Source organism: Sprattus sprattus, assembly GCF_963457725.1.
Source record: "Sprattus sprattus genome assembly, chromosome: 16".
Classification (NCBI taxonomy): Eukaryota; Metazoa; Chordata; class Actinopteri; order Clupeiformes; family Clupeidae; genus Sprattus; species Sprattus sprattus.
Window position 1 is genome coordinate 11023593 of NC_137914.1, and position 25448 is coordinate 11049040.

General features: G+C 41.2%; 4 protein-coding genes across 4 annotated transcripts; 3 read left to right on the forward strand and 1 right to left on the reverse strand.

Annotated features, from left to right (window-relative positions):
- Positions 1-575: 575 nt before the first annotated feature.
- LOC308376799 (proteasome subunit alpha type-7-like) lies at positions 576-2393 on the reverse strand. Its single transcript, XM_080853269.1, has 7 exons — positions 2262-2393; positions 2051-2177; positions 1768-1892; positions 1385-1507; positions 1079-1198; positions 881-943; positions 576-709 (listed from the first exon to the last, which is right to left on the reverse strand). Exons 1-7 carry the CDS (start codon positions 2355-2357, stop codon positions 626-628), a joined length of 738 nt encoding a protein of 245 aa, XP_080709395.1. The 5' UTR covers positions 2358-2393; the 3' UTR covers positions 576-625.
- A 545-nt stretch (positions 2394-2938) lies between these two features.
- LOC308377082 (calcium-responsive transactivator-like) lies at positions 2939-12290 on the forward strand (the record flags this gene model as incomplete). The annotated part of the gene is made up of 11 exons (XM_080853637.1): positions 2939-3007; positions 3999-4075; positions 4163-4247; positions 4504-4648; positions 5426-5623; positions 6491-6655; positions 10212-10313; positions 10963-11055; positions 11283-11402; positions 11807-11934; positions 12264-12290. The coding sequence occupies 11 exons, from the start codon at positions 2939-2941 to the stop codon at positions 12288-12290; spliced, it is 1209 nt and encodes a 402-aa protein (XP_080709763.1).
- A 2804-nt stretch (positions 12291-15094) lies between these two features.
- On the forward strand, positions 15095-18141 carry mtg2 (mitochondrial ribosome-associated GTPase 2). The gene is made up of 6 exons (XM_080853992.1): positions 15095-15540; positions 15811-15958; positions 16148-16263; positions 16356-16574; positions 16858-16996; positions 17306-18141. Exons 1-6 carry the CDS (start codon positions 15364-15366, stop codon positions 17701-17703), a joined length of 1197 nt encoding a protein of 398 aa, XP_080710118.1. The 5' UTR covers positions 15095-15363; the 3' UTR covers positions 17704-18141.
- Positions 18142-19154: 1013 nt separating this feature from the next.
- On the forward strand, positions 19155-22764 carry LOC308377186 (uncharacterized protein SCO4629-like; the record flags this gene model as incomplete). The annotated part of the gene is made up of 6 exons (XM_080853770.1): positions 19155-19257; positions 19577-19665; positions 20408-20531; positions 21143-21295; positions 22349-22531; positions 22646-22764. 6 exons carry the CDS (start codon positions 19155-19157, stop codon positions 22762-22764), a joined length of 771 nt encoding a protein of 256 aa, XP_080709896.1.
- Positions 22765-25448: the final 2684 nt, after the last annotated feature.

The following is a 25448-nucleotide window of genomic DNA, read 5'->3' on the forward strand; positions in this document are numbered from 1 at the left end:
GTTTGAAGCACTTTGGCAGAACAGTACATGGGCAAAATGGGCTAGAGGTAGATTAGTACCTTAATAGATATTTTTGCAGTTATCTTGGTTTAATGAGTCATTCCACATTTTGAGTATTAATTTGACTTGATCAACTCTTCATGGTTTCAAATTGTGAATTGTGAAATTTGCCCATTAACTTGTTTGCCTCACTGACCATTTCCAGTGGTGATCTGCTATTTGAGCCAAACCCAAACTGTTTATTTATGGCATTGTAAACTATGTAATGTACAGCTGAATACAGATTAATTGTGTCTATGAAGTTGAGATCCCCCACGCTGTGATTATGCACTTTTGTGTTCTTTTTCTTTTTTTACCTGCTTGTGAAGGAAACTTATTTGTGGGGAGATGCTTGCTGTTGCATATTATTAAATAAACATGTGAAATGTCTATACCTGACTTGGTTAGTTGTGACTCTTTGAACTGGTGTTCATAGGCCTAAATGACAAAAAAAAAGAATTAACATACAAGGCATGTTGGTATATAAAGAACTTTTATTTAATATGTGGAAATACGTGGAAATGATTTCATGTCTACAGATATAAATACATATAGTTGCCACTGGGTAGGTAAGAGGGTAATGTTCTCATGGTTTCTTTTTCTTATCTGCCTCTTCTTTTTCCTTCTCCAAAGCCAAGACATGTTTATCTACCTCTTCAGGATCCAAAATCTGGGGATCATTTTTGAATGTACAACATTATTATAAAAGTAATCTTTCCTTTTGAAGTATCACAATGGGGAGATTAAGCAAAGATTAACATCCTGGTATTTGATATCTACAGTAAGGGTTTTGGGGAAACTGGTGCTCCTACAATAATTAGCAGTAAAGCAGTCCACAAACCTTCAGTGCCTCATTCTGCTTCATGACTGCAAGCTCAATGTTCTTCCCTCCTGACTGCACAACCTAAAAAGGACATGATCAACAGCCACAGGTATTGGTAGACTGAAAATGTTGTGGACGTTTGAAATGGGGCTGGTTAATTTTGTTTTTTAAGGTCATGTACGGTCAAAAGCACTGAGCCCTGCTAATGTCGCTCACCTCCAGCAATGCTTTGATCGCCAGTTTAATGGCTCCTTCATCAGACTCCACATCTTCCTCTTTGTAGCTCTTCTCCAGGAATTCCCGTACAGTTTTTCCTGATCTACCAATAGCATTGGCCTGGAAAAGCAATTGGTAATTAAAGCTAAAAATTAGCGATTGCGACAGCCCCCCACAAGTGCATCTGTGCAGGCATTAAAATATACTTTTAGAACATTTCAATTTAACCAGAAAGTATTTTAAAATAAAATTGATGAAAAGGTCTCTGTGGGGTCGATGCTGATGCATCCTAAATTCTGTCTCTACCTTCCAGGCGTGGTATGTTCCAGATGGGTCAGTTTGGTAAAGATGTGGTGTTCCATCGAAGTCAAAACCTGCGATCAAGGATGAGATCCCAAAGGGCCTACGTCCATTGCTCTGAGTGTAGCGCTGAATAAATTAAATGGTTTAAATCCCACGACCATAGGGCATCAATTCACATGATTATAGGGCTAGTTTAGAGTAAAACGAAAACTTTAGACTAGAAATCTGGGATTTAAACATTGCCTAGGGCTCTGCCAAATATGCCTATCTTCATTTGTATTAACGTTTTAAGTCTTAAACTGACAGTCTTGTCTTTAATGCAGTACAATATAATTAAACAAATGATTGGTCTACAACTTCCGGCGTAGAAGCCACAAAGTAGGCACCTGCTTCAGATTACATATGAAGCGGGTGATGTATTCCACTGTCACAGGATCCTCCACTGTCAGTCTGTGACTTTGGCACTCCACTCTTGCCCTGTTGATCACAATCCTGGCGTCTGCTGTTAGGCCTACCGGTCAGAGAATATAAGCAAGTTTGGAAATGTCTTGGTCGTTCGGCAGTTCCTTGGTAGCATTCATGAGCTCAAAGTACTCCAGTAACAGTGAAATACATTTGGGGGGCATTTTCGTGAAACAGGCAGAACGTAGGCAAATATAAAGTCTCTACCTGCAAACGCCATGAAGACGTTATCGTCCAGAGGGCAGATTTTACGCACGGTTCTGTCATCCTGAAGTTTGGCGAGTGATTTTTTCTCCACTCCAACCACCACGATGGTCTTGCCACGCACGCCAACCTTTATAAATTATAAGTTAACACATTTTAGAATCTGTACTGATACAAAAGGAATATATTTTTTGTTTCACTTTGTTTTACTTACTACTGTTGAACCTTTTTTGACCGCTTCTTGAGCATATTCCACCTGAAACAAATGCCCGTCTGGGGAAAAAACAGTAATAGCTCGATCGTAGCTCATTGTCGTTTCTACATAAAGAGTTGAACACTTGACTTGACTTTCCGGACTTGAGGCGAATTTTCAAATGAAAAGCGAAACTAAAATGATAGGTTACCAACGCATTCTCTGTGCGCCTCATCCCTGCGCAAAAGTAAATTCAACACGTGATTTATTGCGCTGGCAGCATAGTGTAATAATAGACCGCCGTTTGCGTCGAGAAAAGTGCGTAGCGACTGTTGTGAATCAACGAACGTCCTTTTTGCTTCCAATCCACGGTGCGAAAGTAGTGGGTCACTATTGCTCACTGGGTTATACCAAAACACGAGCCGAGGTATTTGTGCACACTGGCCGGACGTAAACCACTTGATCAGCATCATTTGATTGAATACGGAATTATCAGCCACAGAGAGAATGATATGGGCATCTTCGCTATTGTTTCGAGTGTTTATGGTTTGATGGAATATATGCCTTAACATCGGATGCGTCCAGAGGTTATCACACCCCTGTTTTCACGAGAATGGGAAACCTGGACCTAACACTGGACTGAAGAATAATAAATATTGGAATTAAAAGAAGCGCTCTTGTTTTTAAAGATAAAAACAATGTCAGTCGCTTTCTCTTCAACGCGTCCGAGAGGCAAAGGGGAGGTGACACAACAAACGATTCAAAAGGTAAGGCATTTTGATATTTGTATGATGGATATTGATTTCTTCTGGTTGTTTCTTAGTGCTGTGAGTCTGCTGGTGTTAATGGTGGGAAATAAGTGAAAATGAACCGACTGCGATGGCAAACATAACAGCCAAACAAAGCAACGAGATGTCGCTGCGCGTAATGCGCTCCCTAGTTTTAACAATATTTAGGAATGTTGGTGTAAAACAAAAAACAGTAATACAAATAGCCTAATAATCATTTAGGATTTAGGCTGCAGCATAGTCAGGAACTTCGATATCTTCTGAACAATTCAGGTCACTCAAATGTTATTTTATTCAGGTGGCAACTATTTTTGCTGAATTTTGTGTCGTGTAAGTCTTGTTTTTGGCTTCTCCGGGGAAATACATAATTTTCTCTATGGCCTCTCAGATGTCAACCTAATGTTGTGTATAATAGGTGTATGCACATCTGGACGACAACGGTATATCATTGAGCGCTAATATGAAGGTGTATGTGATGGCCAGTTAGACAAGACCCAATGGACATCGAGACCTTTGTTCATCTTTGGAATTAAAGAGAGACTTTGTTTATACTTTATGTGCAGTACACAAATTGCCCATGTCTTTATACATGTATTTAGACACGATACAATCTGATGAGCTGGGTCCATGAAAGAGCACGTTTTCCGGTTTTATTGCTCTCAAAAATGAACAATGGTATCCTTATGTGAAGCACGTTAGAAGCACACCTGTCATTGAATTGTCTCCCTGACACAACCACTGTCAAACGTAAGGAGGCTGTTTTAGACAGAATGTGAAATAACACAGGTTAGGTTTACATTTAGGTTTTTCGAGATAACGGTGACAAAATGTGACTATTTGATCGTGTCAACTAACCTTAGAGTTGTTGCATGAAGGAAGTCTGTCATATAATGTACATGTATATGTGACCTTATGAGGATCTTTACAAAATCATACCTCAAAATGACCAGGTGTGCTTATTTCTCCTAAGATGCTGGATGAAAATCACCACTTGATCCAGTGCATTATGGACTATCAAAGCAAAGGGAAAACTGCAGAGTGCAATCAGTATGTATTAATGGCATGGGTTGCATGATTAGTGATATGCATTGCTATAGTTTTTATAGACTGACAGATTGATTTGTTTTTCCACAGATATCAGCAGATATTGCACAGAAATCTGGTGTATTTGGCAACAATAGCAGACTCCAATCAGAACATGCAGTCCCTTCTCCCCGCGGTATGTCTGAGGTTATATCTGAAAGGCTACCATGCACACACAACAGAGCCCCCTGTTGGTTTGTCTCATTCTTTTTTTTCTTTTCTTTTCATTTCTTTCTTTATGTAGAATAAAAATAACTCACTTTGAAAGCACATTATTATTCTGTGGCTATAATTTCAACAACACCAGAGCTCTTCTCCTATTTTTAAAAGCTCTTTTTACAGCTCTTCTCATACTTACCCTTCCCAAAAACTTTCTCTATTACCTCTTCCAGCCTCCTAACCCCAATATGAATATGGGCCCAGGTGGAATGGGACCGAGTGGAGGGGGGCAGTCTCTTCACTCTCAGTCGAATCTAAATGAAAACTTGCCCTCTGGCCTTCCCCCTACCTCAATGATGCAGAGTGGAATGAGCAACGGTGAGGCTAGCCTAGCCATTGCACATCTGTCTGTCTGTCTGTCTGTCTGTCTGTCTGTCTGTCTGTCTGTCTGTCTGTTTGTCTGCCTCTCACTATGCCATTGCACTAGTCTATGTCTCTGACTGCCCATCTATCTTTTCTGGCCTGCAAGTTCTATTTTCCGTCTTTGGTTTTATCAGTTTTTGGCTGCTCTGTCCCGGTGCCTATCCATCTCTCTCTCCCTCCTCTGACCTAGTAACTCTTTCTGTCTCTTTTTATTAAAGGTGCAGTCTGCCATTATTAAAGGTGCAGTCGGCCATTGTTATCACAAACACATTTAGTCAAATTCAGCAAACCGTCCTTTAGCTGTCCTTTCAGTGTTTGTGCTAAAAGAAACTCTGGTGTTCGTACACAGCGCTGGCTCTGTAAATGGGAACACAAAAATCGGACCGAACACGGTGCTTCAGGAGCACGGACCGGGAGAAATTAAATTTGATTGGCTGTTGAGATCAAATATAAACCACCTTTTGCAAAAACCGAAACTGAATTTCGGACTGCATCTTAAAATAGCATTACATTTCCTTTCCTTCAGTATCTACCCTAAATAGTTTTTCATTCAGTAACTACTTTTTTCCACTTTGGCTCTCTCTCTCATTCTCTCTCTCTCTCTCTATAATTGTCTCTTGCCTCCTCCCTCTCTCTGTATGATGTACTGATGAACTGAATGTGTTGCGTACACAAGTCCTGCCCACTACGCTGTTTCCTGAATGCCCGCTGACTGTGAGTGTGTGTTGTCAGGCCCCAGCCACGCCCCCATACAGCAGCAGTCCAGTCAGACGCCTCTGCCCTCCGCCTCCATGAGCCTGCCGGCCAGCAGCCATGGCTCGGCCTCCGGCTACAGCCACTCTGGGCCCTCCTCTCAGAGCATACAGCACCAGGGCCAAGGCTACGCACCCTCAGCCTCCCGCAGCAACCTCAACATGCAGTCCAATCAAGGTGAGCCAGGCGAGCAGGTGGCCAACAGGCCAGGTGGATGTGAGTGAGGGGGGGAGCAGAAGGAGGGGGATAGGTAGATATGAGTGATATCGAGGGGTTACAGTAGTTATGGGGTATGGTAGGTAAATGGTGACTCGACAGGACACAACAAAAAGGAAAGGTGTTGAGGTGCAAGGTACAATGAGGTACAAGGAATAATTGGTTAGGGTAGAGAGGATGGTTGGGAGGAGTGAATTTTCCTAATAACAAGGTATTACTGCACAGGATGTAGAGTGACTCGAAACACAGTACATTATGAAGTAAATAGAAGACCCCTGTCAGTAAGACCACTCAAAAATGTAGACTGACAGGCTTAGTGAGTTTCTCCTATGATCTTCAGAAAGAAACTTTACAGCTGGTTGCGTCCTTTTTCCCTCGAAACCTTCAGATTACTTGTCCCAAGTCTATTCTATAGGTCAAACCAATATGCCTTCCCCATTTTTTCCCTGAGGGCATGAAAATCACGAGCACATGAAAACACAAACACATTCAGTTCATCAAACTGGGAGTCCCTCTCTCCTCTTGAGTCCAGCTTTGTTCCAATACCCTCTGAAAGGCTCACCTGACCTTTGAAATCCTCCCTGACTTGCAACCCTCTCTTCCCCAGTTGGTAATTACCTCTGTTGATGCACTGACGCCATCCCCAGCTTTTTTTGAGTTGTCATGATGACCCTTTCAGGCTCGCAAGTTTTTTTTTCATATTAGCTACTGTCTGGTCTTTTGATCAAATCTGTTCCTCCTTTCTTTCCAGCTGAGGCATCTTTGTGCTTGTTTTGAAATACTTCAGTGGTTTTGTCTGTTTTGATAATGCCCCAACAACATGTACAGTGTCAATGATGCACCAACCAGGCGGCGGGACCCATTACTCCTCAGCTCAGGCAGGAAGTCAGCACTACCAAGGGCAACAGTCCATAGGAATGCTGGGACAGGGTAACCAGGGAAACAGCATGATGGCACAGAGGCCCATGGGAAGTTACCGCTCAGCACAACAAGGTAAGTGAAAGGGATCTTGAAGCTCTTGTCTTGGACTGAAGTGACGAAAGGGGACATTTATTGTGAGCACAGAGAACTGCTTGGAGCTGCCTAAAACATGGTAAATGGCGTTTCATGGGTACGTAATCTGGATGATTGTAGAGGACTTTTTAATGGAAGATACTATGTTCGTTCTGGCAATTATTGATATGTATGCTGAATAGATTGTAGAAGGAGTTGCGTTATGTTAATGTACTTCAGGTGAGCTACTGGGGAGGCCTTGTTGTGCCATGCTTTCAAACAGGACTTTGAGGATGTTCATGAAGGATGTCCCTGTTTTAGTCCATGATCTGTTGGATTGGTGTTATAGTGGTGTTGTCGGAGATCATCATCATGGTGATTATGTGTCTGTACCACACCTGTTTGGTTAAGAGAGTGCCTTGGATCGACCAGAGAAACTCAGACAGTCACATGACCTGTGTGTGGATTTAAGAGAGAGGGGAAGATTTATGGTGGCTGTCACTTTTATCCCCAGTTTGTATAAATCACTAGGCAGCTGCAGTGTCAGCATACCTAAAAATAGGTTCCAGTGTGGCCCTGCATGGGCGGAGAGGGTCACAGGTAAGGCTGTTCATATAGATGCCACTGGACACAGGATGAACCAGAATGGGAGCATTCAGAGAATGCAAACCTCCGCCTTGTGACCTTGACCTTTGACCTTGTCATCTGAAAATCTAATCAATTATTGCCATTATATTACCCAATCTCCCCACAAAGTTTGATGGAAATCGGTCCATGCGTTTCTGCGTAATCCTGCTGACAGACAAACAAACATACAGGGGCGAAAACATAACCTCCTTGGCGGAGGTAAAAAGGCACTTGCCTGCTGCTGATGACCACAACATCAGTCAGTTACTCTACCATTTCACTATACTGTACCAAGCAGAGCTGTTTTTACTTGCAACATTGTCTTCACACAGGTCGTATTGGGTAGTATACATATGACTGCCCTACCGGGAAATGAAAGCCATGTTGTTGGTGAAACTATAGAATGTGGCAAGTTGTAAGATGTAAAAAAAAAAAAACATTTGCAGCTGATAAAATCTAGAAACTAAGAAGCGAGAAACACAAGAATTCAATGCGCAGTTTACAACTGTAATGGTCGGATAATTTGGCCAAAGATGAAGAGGAGCAGGTAGCTTTGCTATTGGATTGATGTGCATACGCATCTTATCTGTTTTCTTTTTACAACAGTAGATAGGACGGTACATTTTGATGCTTGTACTATGCTACTGCGGTCTGTATGAGATGGGTTGTGGCATTCATTTTTTAATGCAAATTTTCTAACAAAGGGAAGCGTTTTTCAATTTCTTCCCTATTTCTTGGAGAAGTCATATGACTGTAAATCTTATTTCAGTTGGACATCTGTTTGATGAAAATTGCTATAGCGAATTTCTATTGTCGAGTAGTTTCAGTATAGTTATAGCTTAGTTATGTTTTGGGGAGAGAGGAAAGGTTAGAGAGACTTCATGTCATTAACCCTGGTGACATCAACACAATATTTACTTAAATAGTTGATGATGATGATGATGGAGAAATAGTCTGTTGCTGTAGTTGTTGTTCTATTAATCTACGGTCACGAGTTGGCATTCCACAAATTGACTGAATTTACTGTATGTCTGCTTTCTCTTGTTTATAAACAAAACGTTTTGCAAAAATAAGTCTGTCACCTTCTGACCATGTGATGAATAGGGATACCTTGCTCATTGTGCATGACGCATCTCGTTTTCTTGTTTACTCGTCTCTGCAAGTAGGTATTGACGTGAAGAGAAAGTTTTAAAAGCAGTGCAGCTGACTGCCCCTGACCTGTCTTCCTATTCTCTACTATAGGATTTTTTTTATCTGACAGGATCTTGTACCACATAATGTTTTCTTGTCCTTTTTCTTTGGTAACTGATCGGATATACAAACTGTGCTTGTAAGAACTGGTCAGTACCGCATAACCGGATTTGCTGTGAAAGCAGGAATATGTAATTCTTGTGGAAATTAGAACAAGTTAAAAATAAATTGCTTCCTCCAGACCTTGGAACAAAGTCCCTCCCATCAACCTCAATATGTACTTAATTATTATATAATGCGCTGTGCATGCCCAATTCATGCCCAATGAATTCCCCCCCCCCCTTACCGCATGACAACAAACAGGTGCAGTTCCTCAGTGATGATTGTAGAGCCGAAGACAGTCAGAGATTGTAAGTTGGCTGTAAGTGTCTCTAAGGCTCTATGTAGTGTAATAGTTCATCGTGTCCCCTTCTTCCTCTAGTTCCTAGGATGGCCAAGGAAACATTTTATTGGCCCACTACTGATATAGGCCAGAGACGTTTTCAAACATTTGGTTGTCATCTATGCTATTTGCAATTTGTATACATTTTTACACCTATTCTTTTTTTTTCCTGTAAGTGGGCAGCTGGTCATCTGGTGATTGCTGGTTTACACATTCTTGTTTAAAGTGCCAGCCCTGTGTTAACTACCATGTAGTTATGGACGAAGGCAACAAGTGCTCAAATTGCTTGGGTGACGAATACTTCAAGGACTTTACAGTATAAATTAGCCCTGTAGCTATGCCAGGGCTCTGTTCGGACCACGATGCTGTTCATATTTTTTTGGAGTCAGCTCTCTCAGTTCTTGTCACTTCAGTCATGAGACTGCAAGGTCCTCTATCGCCTTTCAAATGTCTTTTCTTTTAAAACAAGACTATAGAGAAGGACATGATGGATGGAATTGGCTATACTTCATCAATATCATACAGTCACAAGGTGACAAGACAGGTTTCCCAGTTTGTTGGCAAGATGGGCCAAACACAAGTGCAGTCCTTGTTAGTGTTGTACCATCTGGTGGTCTTACAGCAGATCATTGGACTGTTTTGGACTGGATTATTTTATCAGCTGGTATCTATGGGTAATTTAAGATGTATAGTTGGCTATTTATATATTTTATAACAGTATTGATATCTGGAGTTTCTGCACACCACAGACACAAAGTTATTCCAATTTTAGCTTTTTGTATTTCTTTATTCCAATCATTTCTTTGCATCGTCCTTTCATCTCATATTCCATATCGTTTTTTTTTTTTCTTTCTTCAACTGCACACCTCACTTTGAAGTATGATTTTCTCTCGGGACTCGTCAGTCAGAATTATTATTTTTATTTTTTACATTCTCCTGTCATAACATGCTCCACTGGATATACAAACCTGAACACATGGACATGAATTACAACCAACCACTAAAGTTCACGTCCTTTACAGGAAGACTCGTATCCTAGTTATTAGCACATGAGAATAGCACCAATTTAAAATCCTAAGAGGTACAGACTGTGCTATAAACCGCAGTCTGATTTGTCATTTGGATCAAAGAGTGGGAATACCAACCAACTTCACTCCCACAGAAAAGTGAAAAGACAACAGCATCCCTTTATCAGAAACCCCCAACCTCAAGTGCAATCCCTCGGCCAATCAAATTTGCAATGGGACATTGATTAGACTAGTTTATTAACCAACCCTGGTGTCGCCTGTCTTACAGGATCTGCACCGCAGTACATGGGACAAGACGAGTTCTACGGAGAGAAGTATGGACACAGTCAAAGCTCCAGCGAGCCCATTAACCAGCAGTATTACCCTGATGGTAATCATGCAGAATATCATTCTCTCTACATGCACAGCACATTCAAAACACACACACACACAAACACACACACAAATGCACCTACAATGCATTCAATCATCAATCTCATCCACCTTTCAGGGTCATCATCCACAGTCCTTGAAGTGTCACTTTCAACTCCTTACCAGCTTTTGTTTTTTGTCCTCCTCATAGATCCTCAATTTTCTCAGTGACAGCCCAAAAAGCTGTCTCAAGGGGCCACAGATATACTGTATATATTTTAAAATCTTTGTATTTTTCAGTGGTTCCTTTTTTTGATGAGGTGAGCCACTCCCTCGACAGTGTGTCAGGCCTTTATTAGTCAATCCAATGGTGTGCCGAAATTTCAGATCCTTTCCCCATTTCATCATTTGTCTTAACGGTGTTTGACTCCAGTGCAGACCAGATTAGTTTTGTCTAGTGTTTGTGAATGTGTGCGTTCATGTTTCTGGGCATTGAGGTTTTGTCTGTTTTGGGAATATTGACGTATTGAACTGTTCTTTCACCTCGGTCTTCACATAAGTACACACACACAAGGAGAAAATCTGTCATTTTTGCAGTGACTCGCTGGATTTTTTTTTGTCTTTGTTTGTTTCTGTTTTGGCATGTGCTCTCTTGACCCTCCTTGCAGGTCACGGAGAGTACTCCTATCAACAGACCTCCTATGGGGAGCAGGGCTATGAACGGTCTTTTGAAGAGTCTCCACAACATTACTATGAAGGCGGTAGGTTCAGTTGCCCACACACATGCATGACCTACGTGCCAGCCCCACTCACCTCAATGCTCATGTTTTGAGAATACATACCAAAAAAGTGCTTTATAGATTGTTGAGCAACCCTACTATACAAAAACAAAGACTTGATGGATGTGTCCGTCTATGCTGTGTCCTGTATGATCCCACAGCCATATATCTTCCATGCTGAGTCACAGTGTTTCTTATGATTCTAACAGGGAATTCCCAGTACAGCCAGCAGCAGGCCCAGTACCAACAGGGATCGGGCCAGCAACAGCCCTTTAGCCAACAACAGTACTCATCACAGCAGGGATACAGTGGACAGCCTCAGGGCTATGGTAAGGCCTGCTTATTGTGTGTGTGTGTGTGTGTGTGTGTGTGTGTGTGTGTGTGTGTGTGTGTGTGTGTGTGTGTGTGTGTGTGTATGTGTGTGTGTGTGTGTGTGTGTGTGTGTGTGTGTGTGTGTGTGTGTGTGTGTGCGTGTGTGTGTGTATCCTTGAGGACCATATGACATGGCCAGTACAGCTAATTTTAGGATGTAGATATCTCTGCTATTGAGTATATTTGAGTGAAAGCCTGTTTAATTATGTAAATGGATCATGGGCCTTTTTTTCAACTAGTAGATTCAGTATGGGTTCATTTCATCTCAAGATTGGGCCCAAATGAAACATTTTTACTAGTGATGAGTTCAAACAGTATGAACAAAACCATCTTATCAATGTAGTTGACTTTTCAATTCCAGGTCCAGGGCAGGGACCATCCTCACAGTACTCACAGTATCAGCAGGGACAGGGGCATCAGTACTCCTCATATCGCTCCTCTCAAGGTGCTCCAGGAGCCCAGTCACAAAGGGCCTACGCCTATGAGCAGGTATGTGGGCCAGTGTGGAACATGTCCTCTCAGCACAGCCTTTCTTTCTGCGAAAGACTCTTTTACTAAAGTATAATGAAAGGGAAATGGTCTTTCATCCATATCTAGTGAAATAAATGGATAATTGTGTATTCTGATGGACAGATTTACAGTTAGTCGTGCCTCTAGCAATGCAGCAAGAACGCGAACAAGAATGTCTTGTGATGTACTAAGGGAATTATAAAACATTATTTTACCCTCCGAATTTGTATTGTCTGATTGGAATGATACTTGTCTGTCAATGTGAATGTATTTATTAAAATGCATGTGTTTATAAACTCATTCACCAGGGGCAGTATGGGAACTATCAGCAATAAGGTGGCACTGCCTGACTACTGGTTACCTCTTGACAGTGTGGAGCAGCGTGAAGAGACAGTTTTCAGCCTACATTTTTCTTTTAGTTCATTTTTTTTTTTAATAGACAAAAGACAACAATTATCATTACTGCCTGTGTATCGGACAAAGGTATATCTTTCCTGTTGTCATAGGTTTTTACTGTCAATTGCTTTCTTTTTTTGTTGTCACTCGTGTAGTTGTTCAAAATGTGTCCTTTCCTCTCTTGTTAACACAACTTAGTGTTCAATTAATGTAGTTTAACAAAGTAGGTGTAAAACATGATCAATCCTCAATGATAATTCATATTGAGAATCTGCTCATAGGACAAGGTGAGTAAATTAAGTCACTATATAAGCTAACAACTGTAGCCCAGAGTTTTTTGAGTATGCCTTTTTGTATATTTATTTTGTCCTCTTCTTGGCAACTGTCAATGCTATCCCAGAGAAAATTTTAGCTAATGAGAAAAAAGGTTTGCTAAATGGTCTTTTGTGTGTATCATGAACCTAATCTGATTGTTGAGTAACATCTTTATTTTTGTATATTTATATGTGCACATAATCAGCCTTTAAGGCATGTTACATCAATGATTTCAATTGGTGGTCTTTTGTGTCTTTTGTTTGCTTTTGTTGTCAGTGGACAGAAGGTAATAGATGCAACAACTTTTTTTAGGGAAGTTAATGTTACAACCAGTTATTCATATTTTCAAATACCATCATATGTACCATGTTTCTCTCTCTCGGTTCTCGCCTAGGCTCATGCCTAATCCATATATCCTGGTCTCTTTATGCTACTCTTGCCTGTGAAGTTCAGTAGTCAATAAATATAAAAGATAATGACAGTGGGTCAGGTACATATGCATGGCAGGAGTGCACATTTTTTATGTGAACATTTACAATATTTTAAGTATAGTGAAACTTATACTTTTGACTTTATAGCTATTTATTTATTTATTTTAAATAAATGTTGCTTAGCTTATTTTGTAAATGTGTTTTTATATACATTTATTATATATAAATTCTTATATTGCATTTGCCAAAGTCACAGATGGGTGACCTGGGTTTCAACAGAGTAACACTTATGATACTATCATCTTATTGTAGGCTTATGTGCGCACCTATATGTAAACCCCATTTACAGTAGACAAACACAGGGTCATATATGCTGTTTCATTTCCTTTTTAATTTGTTTTACTCTATTTCACATTTTTTGTCACTTGTTATATTAACTGTGAAATCCATGACATGCAGAAATAACACACTGGACACATCTAAGGTATCATGGTTTGATAAGACAATTATGTATATTATATCATATGTACAATGACATTACATAATTTATACAAGGACACTTGAAGTGATGGTTCAGGAATATCTGTCAACTGTGACCAACAACTAAGCCATTGGTAGCCTAAATAATCTAGTAATCTAAAAGTTATGTGGTTACATATTATATTTACAGTAAAGAGATCCTAGATATTTGTGTTTTTAAATGATGTACTGACATTGTCTGATGGCCAAAGGTTCTATACTGCTATTGTTGATGATGGCTTGTTTCAAACCTTTACCTTTATCAGTGGTAAATATGATTTTAGTTTCCAAACTGTGTGTGTGTGTGTACATTTCTGTGAGTGACAGTGTATGTGTCTACATTTCTGTGAGTGAGAGTATACTGTATGTGAGTACATTTCTGTGAGTGAGCGTGTTTATGTGTACATTCCTGTGAGTGAGAGTGTATATTGCTTTACTTTTTGTCTCATTAGTTGACAAATGGGTAATTACACTTACTTTGATCCTGAGTGGGGGTTGTAGGCAATGCTTGTGGAATCAAAGGCTTTGTTCAGCTGATATGTTTGCCTTATTTTTATATTCATTTTTTTGTAGTTTTACTATTTTACAACTGTAATTGTAATGCTATGAGTTTGTACTTGTATGTATGAGAATACAACATCTTACTTCAGTTCACCAGGCAGTAAAACTATTATTCCACCCCTAAGGGGACAGCACAACCCATACCCTCAAAGTTGCAAATGAAGCTTACATAGAGTTAAAGTATCTGGCTGTTAAACAGCTACTTTTGTAACACAACTGATGATCGATGACAATCGAAGGACACCATAAACCCATGTGTGTGTGTTTATTTTTTAGAGTATTTTTGTGATTTGGATGTGTAAGTCTTGGTTTCATGTGTATCAGACTTTAAGCCCCCAATGTGTAGCCTAGTGTATGAAAGATGACCATTAACTAAATAAGGATTACATTTGTTATCGTCATATAAATCAAAGTCATAGTGCATCGCATCGCTTGTAATATATAGTTCTCTTTTTGTTACTGTTTATTATGGAAAATAATAAAGAAAATCTTACCTTTTCATGTCTTGTCATTATTTCAAGTTGCCTAGGGCAGGGTTTTTCAAACAGTAGGCAAACCAGCAGTTAGTGCAAGGTGCTGGAGGCATTGACCTGTCAGGTTCTGGAGCTCGCCCTGGTGGTACTAGCCAGTATTAGCACACGGTCTCAACATTGTCCAGTAGAGCTACAACTCTTTCTGGAAAAACGACTAGTATCCTCACCATAGACATCTATACATGTCTATGATCCTCACTGTTTGCTGTGAAGTAGATTTACTCTACCATACACACTCCAGCCCATTCAGTGGCGCTAATGCTGCTGAAACGTTGGTTTACCAACCGGTTAAAAAAAAAAAAAAAAAAGTAAATGTGCTGTTATGTTTAACCCTATCCAGACACCGTAGTCCCGTCCCTCTTTCAACTTGTTTGCCTCACAGTCTGGAGATTCCTTAGCTACCATATATTTGTGTAATGGCACGTGTTAATCTTACGGCTGCCTCTCCATTGTGAGACAATTTCTTATATTAATCGCAACAGCTCTTCAGGAATGATACGACCGTATAAAGTTCACCCTACTGCCTCTCAAGGTTGTGACACCGTTATCATCACTAGCTAGCGTTAGCTACAGTTCGTTAATCGCACACCGGGTAAACTTTAAACAGGCACATTTTATTGTATTTTTATACACGTTATCGGAGTGGATTCGCAATGTTGACCAATCAAGTTTTTCAGGTTCAAAATAGTTTTCTTTTACAATGGAGCAGGCTGGTCAAGCAAACGTCTTTTTCGAACATACTGTTCAAGAAACCATTTTCCACAACTTGCGCATTGTGTGGGAAGACCCGTAGGATGCAGAAAAAGAGCGAAATATCAGAAAAAAAACTGGTGAGTCGCTTTTCCAGGTTATAGAAACGTTACAGCATTTTAGTCTAACGTAACTTTAGTAGGACGGTAATGTGACTGAAGCCTCATGCCATCGTATGTTATTTCCGATGTACACTGTGTCAATTCTGTTTCAAGTCTGTCATATAGAAACCAACGTATGTCAGATAAATGGCAGCAGTGCACTGCTTAAGACCTAGTTGGGTTTTCAGTCTTTAAAAGGCTGATGCAGTTAACACTAACGCTTCTTATTCGTATTTTCCTCTCATGCAGACACGCTACTTCGTTGATTACCGTAGGGTGAGGTTCGTTGCTGGATCAGGGGGCAAAGGAGCCTGCACATTCCATAGTGAGCCAAGGAAGGAGTGGGGAGGGCCTGATGGAGGCAATGGGGGAGATGGTGGAAGTATCACTCTCAAAGGTAATTGTTTTCTATTAATCTTATTGGCTAGGTACTCTTTAGTAGTTATTAGAAGAGACTGATATTCCACCATATATGGAATATTTATTTCTGTCGGTATGTTACTTTTTGGATGCTTCAATTAAAAGTTGATTGAGAATATATCTTTGTGCGACCTGAATGATCAATGGTGTCCTGATTATGTTCTAGTGGACAGACAGGTGAAGTCGCTGTCAGCAGTATCGTCCATATACTTAGGTGTGGACGGAGAAGGAGGAGGCAGTAAAAACTGTTACGGGCGCAATGGAAAAGCCACTTACATCTCAGTGAGTCATCCAGGCCTAACAAATTACACCATTGGTTTCACTGGTTATCCCGCTATGACATACAGAACTTTTTTTTTCCCTTTGTGGGGCAGGTGCCAGCAGGTACCATTGTTAGAGAGCTTGGAGCTCAGGTGGCTGACCTGTCGATGCACAATCAGGAGTTTGTGGCGGCTAATGGAGGGCTAGGGGGCAAGGGCAACCGCTTCTTTCTGACCAATGAGAATCGCGCACCTATGACCGCCACGCCTGGGGAGAAGGGCCAAGAGCGGGTTCTGCAGCTGGAGCTTCGCACCATGGCCCATGCTGGACTGGTGAGCGTCTGAAACGGCAACTGGAGTCAGTGTGATCTCTCATAGTGAGATCCCCCCCCCCCCCCATGTAGACTCTGCATTGAAAGCCTACTGCAGTTCAGTCTACACTTTGAATTTCAGGCCTTTTTCTTAAACAAAATATGCTATCAGTTAGAATGTGTTTGTTTGTAGAGAAAATGGTGTATGCTGTTGGTAGTCCATCCAGTTTCTCTCCTCAACTAGCACCTTTAAGCGTTTTTAGATGTCACAGGCCCATCTTCATGGAACTGTGTATGATCCCTAGGTCGGGTTTCCGAATGCTGGGAAGTCCTCCCTGCTCAGGGCCATCTCCAATGCCAAGCCAGCAGTGGCAGCGTACCCTTTCACCACACTCAACCCTCATGTGGGCATAGTTCAGTACAGAGACTACGAGCAGGTGGCAGGTACGTGGTACAGACTGTGAAATACTTGGACCTCAAGAGTTGTAAGGTCCTGCTTCTCAGTTTGGAAACACACCCTTCTGTTGAGTTTGTTACAGGGCACTTGTCATTGCTTTGATCCGTCCTCATTGTCTGACATGGGTGTGTTTTGTAGGTAATACTAGAGGAATGTTGTAACTCCACAGTCTTAGTTTAGCATCTTCGAACTTATACATTTATTCGTATCTTTTCGTTTTTCTCCACCGTTATTCCCTTTTCTCTCTCTCTCTCTCTCTCTCAAACCTTCCCTTCTGTTTGCTGTTTCTGCGATAGTGGCGGACATCCCTGGCCTTATCCAGGGAGCTCACCTTAACCGCGGCCTGGGCGTGTCCTTCCTGCGCCACATTGAGCGCTGTCGCTTCCTGCTCTTCGTTTTGGACCTCTCCAGCCCAGAGCCCTGGGTGCAGCTGGAGCACCTGCGCTTCGAGCTGGACCAGTACCAGCCAGGCCTCTCCCAGCGACCCCAGGTCATCGTGGCCAACAAACTAGACCTGCCCCAGGCCCAGGAGAACCTGGAGGCACTCAGAGGCCAGGTCTCACAAAGGGTGATCCCTGTGTCTGCCCTGACAGGCCAGAATACAGAGGAGCTGATCTTGCACCTCCGAGAGCTATACGATGGCTACATGCAGACAGGAGATTGCTCCAGTGGGCAGAGTCTTCTAACATGGTAGCTGTGTTTGGTCAAGACATGGGCAAGACATCTGTGAAGTGGGATCCTTATCCACTGAAACGCTCACACTGTCTGGTAACTCTTAGTGTCAGAGTTGAACCCCATTCAAATGCGATGGATGAACTTGGGAGGCAGGCTGAACGTCTTTGTTGGACTAAAGTTAAGTGTATCAGTTGTATCTCTGTGAAGGTGTGTGAGTACTCATAATAAACAGCAGGAGTGCTTGGCTCCGTTCCTGTTCATCTGATATTGCATGACTCCAGGAAATAGACCAGAGATTGGACTTCTGTCCCTCACAAATACAGGCACTGGCTCCAGCCTCGGCGCACAGATGAAGAATGAGGACTGCACTATCCTAATGTATGGGCTATTTGAAGAGATCTATTGAAGATGAGAGTGTGTAATGTAATATGTAACAAATAAATTGTATTTATTTATGCACTGTTGTTTTACCACTGGGTCTAATCACTTCTAATTTGCAAATAATGAAGCATTACAGGTCCATTATGAGAGAGAAATAATGTGGTCTGGTATTCATGACATCACCATGCCTTTGTGAAGTCATAGATGTTGTTTGTGTCTATTCACTTATGATGTTGACAAAACACCCTTCTGAAAAATTAAGTAAGTGTATGCTTGTCTTTTGCCTTACCTTACTTAACGCCTAAATGGTAATTTTGGGTCATTTTTAGACATGTTCTGTGTCGCTAACAAAGAAAGCAGAAAACAACAAAACACAATTGGCATTCAGTGGTCATAACAACCAGCTATTGTTACAAACAAATAATATTAGCCTTTTCTGATAACCGGGGTCATGTAAACGAAACATACATGGACACAAACAAACAAACCAACCAAAAAGCAGGGAAAGGATGAGCAAAAGGGATAGTTTACCATTCATGGAGAAGGGAAACACTGATGTTCTGAGGGATGGTTCTCTACACCATTGTTCTTGTTTGTTTTTCAAAAGCACAGCACAGTGGAGCAGCATCTGCGCCAGAGCTACGTGGTGTTTGTGGCTGTGAGTGGTCAAAACAGGGCATGTTTTCTGTGTTGTTGCTGACTGGACTTCTAGCAGCACAGGGGGAGGGGCTAGAGGAAGGTCAGCCAGCTGAACCGTGAGGTGGGTCTCACCTTGTCAGAGTAAACAAACAAACCCCAAACAAGGGTGGGATCATGGATGTTGAGTAGGCAGCACAGAGATGGGTAAATTGATGTGTTTTTCTCTGTTTGCTTATACTGTTAGCCATCCCCCAAAGGATACTTTTGTCATTTTTTTCAAGTGATCTAAGTCCAGAGCAGTGGGTGCCATCACTTTCCAGACGGAAAGCAAGGGAGGGAAGGGCAGAAGGCAGAGTGGCGAGGAAAGGTGGGAGTGGTTGTGTCCTCTCTCAAACGTCACAAGTGCTGTGTCAGGCTTTGTGGCTGACTGGTCGCACAGTGAGTGGGGGAATGGGAGCCAGGCGTGAGGTACTGTGCCTCACTGGTGCCCCTTGCATCATTCTCCAGAGGATGAAGGGAAGAGAGGAAAGGGAAGCAGACACCACAGGGAGAGGTAGCAGTGGAGGTGCCTGTGCTGGTTTGTGTTTTCCTAAATTGAATGCACTGCAGTACAAAATGCCCTTAGCGAGACTGAGGCTCTTCTTTCATATTGTCTTAAACTCAGCAGTTGTCAGCAAATGTATGGACTCAAAGCACTTTTCCGGAGCATGGCGGCATTGTGTTGTTTTTTAGAATTGGGGTTACTGACGAAGAAGGAAGGCCTATACTGAATTTTCCTATAATCTATAATGGGTAGATGCTCAGATTTAGTGTCTGCTTTGTATTCGTAGTATGCGTATTTTAAATCTTGTGTTTCTTATTTTCTTCAGCAGATCAGCATGCCAGTGAAATGGATGATGAGAAAAACAGGAAGTCCAGAGCTCTGTGGGATTACCTCAGTCTAAATCAGCCCTTGGAGAAGGTACAGAATATGAGTTGAACAACGTAATATGGGTGTTTTTTGTCCATTTTTCATTAGATGTACCCTAGCCATGAAAATCAACAAACATCTTCACAGAAGTGCAAGAATTGGCTAAAAAACACATTTTTAAATTTCCCTGAGGGTGAATTTAGAGATACAATCCACGTCGATGACATAGCACTACATCCACAGGAATAAAACAGCACTATATATATAACAGTATATGTATCAAATAGGATATGTGCAGCTTTAGTCACTCAGTGTTATTTTATGATGAGTGTGATATTCCCAAAAGTTTTTCTGCAATTGTCTTCAATATTACACGGACTGTATACATAGTAAACATTAGTTTAGATTAACGCAAGGCAATGAATGGCAGAGGTCTCTCCCTCTGTGATCACTTTAGATAAGAGTTCTAGGTGTTTGTGACCTGTTTTCTTTGTTCACCCTGCCTTATAAAGCCATAACTTATGTTACGGCCTCCGTTACATACAAACAGGTGCACATTTAGGGGGCAAACAAACGGTAACATTGTTTTTAATGAGTGGGAATACTGGGAATGAGTGGGAATACTGCTGATAATTCAATTTGTCTTCCGCGAAAACTTGGAACTCAGGTACTCATAGTGTTAGGATAGTTCCAAGTTTGAATGATGATTAATGATAACATCTTCAGTCTTATGGTTCTTACAAGAGTACCATCTGCCCCAAACCTAACTTTCACCGACTTCTGTACATCTTAGAGTGATGTGATCATTGGACTTGGCTGTCATGATGTGCGAGTAGCTGAGCGATCAGCTGAGCTCTTCCTGGAGGGCCTTGCCCCTTGGCTGCTTTTTACTGGTTACCTTGGCAACCAGACAGCAGGTGAGACCCACCTGTGACTTAACTTGTCTTAATTATTTTGACATAATAAACCTGTTTAAATCACCTCATGTGTGAGTGCTGGTTCTTACTGCTTTTAATAGCTTACATCTTAACACTTAAAAGGCACCAGAATGTTTGCAACACTTGAGATGAGTGTACTCTCTCCCTTCAGTGTGATGTGCACAGGCAAAATAGTCTCTTTAGAACTTTTCCAAATCATCAGTGAAGCAGAAATCTCTGAAATGTCATAGTGTCCAACAATTACAAGTAAAATTTTGACTTCCATTGAAATGAGTCATAAATATTTTAACCTATAATGTCTTTTAACGTATGCATTGTATTGCCTTTCAACTTTACACATTCAGCACGTTCATGCATTCATTTCTTGTATCAGAATTGAAAAATGAACCTGTCAAATCTTTGGTGTAAGAGAAGGTGTTTGAATACTTCAAATTAAGAGTTTAATAGATTAGTCATCAAACAGGTAGACATCTGTGTCAAGTGAAATCAAAACATGCATTTATCAAGAGTAAACCCATTTTAAGCCCTTTTAGTATATCATTTGTCCTTAACATGCATGTTGGACCCGTGTGTTTGTGTGCGTCCATCAGGTGCATGGACACGGCCAGAGGCGGAGGTGTTCTTGGATATCGCACTCAATATGGGGGTCCCACGCAGCAGCATCCTACTGGAGACGGAATCAACCAACACAGGGGAGAACATCCGCTTCTCCTACCAAGTTCTAAAGGACAGTAATGTACCAGGTAATATACCCAAGCCTGTTTCAGGGAAGTGCTCAGTTGAAATTCTGCTTGTCTGATGTAGTAGTATCACCTGGTGACAGCTAGAGGGCAGTGTAGGAGTTTTAATAGAAGATGGTCTTTGGTAGCTCTATCCATCAAAAACGTGCTGGAAGACAGCTTGATTGTAACAAGATATCACAGGCTCAGTTGGCTGGTTTCAGCACGGCATTACTCTTGAACAATCAAATGCATACAACCGAGAGGTTGGAAAATTGTCTCAAGTTACTTAAAACTACTGACTGAAGAGTGTGTGTGTCCTTATTACATTACTGCAGATACAGCCTGTAGCTCAATCAACCCGTTTAAGAAGCAGTCTGTGATTGTAATCTATTAGATTCATACATTATTAAAGCTAGTCAACATGTTGCTTTGGGAGCACAGAAGTGAGAAGTAAACTGGACTGTTGAGCTCAAATATCAACAAATCTTTTAGCAGCAATTATAACCTACCCACCTATGAGTTGTTGTGAAAGGGGATGACTGAAAGAGAACTATTCCGAGAACAATAGACTGGTTCACACTAGACAGGTTATACATCCCAGTAGGCAGATTGGTGAACACACCTTACTTCCTAAGAAGCTCATTATGGGCACACCTGACATGCAGTCAAGCTGGTACAGAATATCTGGCATGGATACCTTACCCTGTAGCCGCATCTTCCAAACAGTGGCAGATTCATTGCTCAATGAGGTGTGACTTGTCGCTGTCTTATGAGGGTAGTGTGTGTTTTAGTGTGTGTGTGTGTGTGTGTGTGTGTGTGTGTGTGTGTGTGTGTGTGTGAGAGTGTGTGATAGAGAAAGAGAAAGTGTGTGATTGCTTGTGTGTATAAACTATAGACTACTGCTTACCCAGTGAGTACTGTCTACTGATGGAAACAAGGATGAAAATATCTCATTTGACTCTTAGGGGTCCTCTGGACATTTGAGGCCCTGGTTGTGGAGTTTCTCCAATTCTTTTCTCACCCTTTTTTGTGTCCTGCTGCATTTGCATTTACTTTCTCTTCCACCTCTTGCAGTCAGTAAGCTGATTCTAGTACAGCAGCCTTTTATGGAGCGAAGAGTCATGGCTACCTTTCTTCACCAGTGGCCCGGACCAGAGGGACACACTCGCGCTGTCATCACTTCTGCACGCTCGGACATGGCGTCATATCCCAATGCCAGTGTGGGCAGCCAGCATGACCTTATCTGCTACATGCTAGGTAACACAGCACAAACTAGGACCAGGCTTGTCAGCAGGTCTCAATGGAGGTCACGGTACACCTTTCTCAGTTGTGGATTGATGTCTGACTTTTTCTCTCCCAAATGTTTTTTAGGGGTCCTCGAGCGAATCAGAGACTATCCACAGAGGGGATACCAGGTTAAGCAGGATATTTCATCTGAGGCCATGCTAGCATATCAGTGGTTCCTTCAGGCGGGTTACCGTCCACAGTGAGAAACTCAGTCAAAACACACCAAGACCCAATGTCTTACATGTGTCTTACAGAAATAAAACAAGACCGGAGGGGTTTTTCAAAACACACTCTGACACTTGACCACATCACAGCTCAAAAGAAGAGATTTTTTTCCTGAAGCTACCAAAGCAGTGTTTGATGGGAAGTAGGTTAATGAAATAATGATATGTGTGTGCATATATAGACAAACTCAGATGAGGTTTTGGCAGTCAAAGGCTATGGTTACACTGAATGGTAAATGTGACTGAATTCTGTTTCTGGTGTTGGCATCAGATAAGTCATGCCAGTGTGAGTACAGCACAATTATTTGTGTACATAAATCTAATATAGATATATTCCAGTGTAATTTATGCATTTGTCCCATAACATGGTATTCATTTATATTTACAAACCACCATTTCAGATATTTCACTTTGTGTTTGAATGCTAGTCATCTGCTGATTCACACACCCATTCAAACTGAACTCATTTTTGTGCAGGTCTAGACAAAGGGCTTTACTCCTTCCTCTGCGCCACATACTTTATGTCAGCGTCTACAATCATTTCTTCTTAATTTGACTATTGGTTCATGGGTTTGGTTCTTACATGTACAGTGCCCTCCAGAATTATTGGCACTCATAGTGAATACAAAACAGGCTATAACAAAAATGTCTGCTGTTTATCCTTCACTCCAAATATTCACACAAATCTTACCTTTTCATTGAGGTCAAATTATTGAAAGAAAAAATAAATCCTGACAGGGTTTGGTTCTTACATGTACAGTGCCCTCCAGAATTATTGGCACTCATAGTGAATACAAAACAGGCTATAACAAAAATGTCTGCTGTTTATCCTTCACTCCAAATATTCACAAAAATCTTACCTTTTCATTGAGGTCAAATTATTGAAAGAAAAAAATAAATCCTGACATTAAATAAGTATTTTTCTCCAAAACATGTGTGCCACAATTATTGGCATCTTATACATCTTATAATTAAAATCTAACTGAAGTATATTTCCAGTCATGTTTTGCATTTTTAAGCTCACCTGTTTGATTAGGAAGGATTAGGAAGTGGTCAACCATGACTTCCTGTTTCACTGGGCTATAAATATGAGGTGACACAAGCCAAATTCCTTTCGTCGTTCATCTCTATGGAAGACCCAAGAACACAGTGAAGATGTGCAACGAAAAGTGGTTGAGCTGCACAAATTAGGAAATGGACATGAGAAAATCTCTAGATAGTTGAAAATACCCATTTCCACTATCATGGACATAATTAAGATGTTTAAAGTGACATGAGATGTTAAGAATCAGCCTGGAAGAGGACGTGTGTGTACATTGACCCCACGCACAGTGGGGGAGGATGGTTCGACTGGCAATGAAAGGATATAGTTTTATCCTAATTATCAGAGACTCAGTCAAGTGAATATGGAATGTCAAGATTCAGGTTTAATCTTACAATGATGATCACCAGAGGAGGGAGAAACGAGACCTAAGCTTCACTAACAGATAGTTTCACCTAGCCTGTTTCTCACTAACTGACTGTTCTTAAATTCCTGTATTTAACAAGAAGACATGTGGGATGGGGGTGGTTACCAGAATGCTAATTCGTACCTAAAGGACAGGATGGCTGAGATGGTCTATATTCATGGAGATTACCTGGCCTGAGGTGTCATTACTTCCCACAGTGATCAGGACCAGCTGTGACCATTTGGGTTCTTACAGAATACACAGGAAGTTTTTATAATTAACATTATATAGCTTTGACTGTGGATTACATTGATGTCTATTTCTCAGATACTATCAGCAACATAATCTCCAAGGATCACATCTGAAGAATTGCAGAGGTTAGTTGAGTCTTGGGGTCAGAAATTCTCCAAAACTACCATCAGACGCCACCTACAACACCACAAGTGTTGCCAGAAAAAAGCCTCTGCCTTCAATCAACAACAAATTAAAGCGCCTACAGTTTTCAAAATGTTACTGGGACTTTCAATGGGGCTGGGAAATATGGTTAGATGAGACCAAAATAGAGCTTTTTGGCAGCAAACATCAAAGGTGGGTTTGGCATAGACAGAAAGCTAGCCATACAGAAAAGCACCTCATACCCACTGTGAAGTATGATGGCGGATCTTTGATGATGTAGGGCTGTTTTTCTTCCAAAGGCCCTGGACATCTTGTTAGGATACATGGTATCATGGACTCCATCAAATACCAGCAGATATTAAATGAAAACCTAACAGCCCCTGCCAGGGAGCCTAAAATGGGCCGTATAAATGTGGCACTGATATATTTGAGAAAAATAGTTGTTCCATGATAAGAATGTAATGTTTCTTTCAATAATGTTACTTCAATTAAAGGTTAGATTTTTGTGAATATTTTGAATGAAAGATCATGAGGATAAACAATAAAGATTATTTTTTTCACATCTCGTTTTGCTAATTTTCACTAAAGGGTGCCGATAATTCTGGAGGGCACTGTTCATGTGCAATAGCAGCACTGTGCATCAACATCAACTGTGTGCAAAGGTTCATCAGAAGCAAAAAGTATGTGAAGATATTCCAACCCTTTGGTAAACCTTCTGTTACACATTGGTAGGCCAACACCTATGTTGAATGATGATACAAATGACATACAGTTCGATTGCAATTGTTTTTGAATACATATACTGATCTACAATTCCAG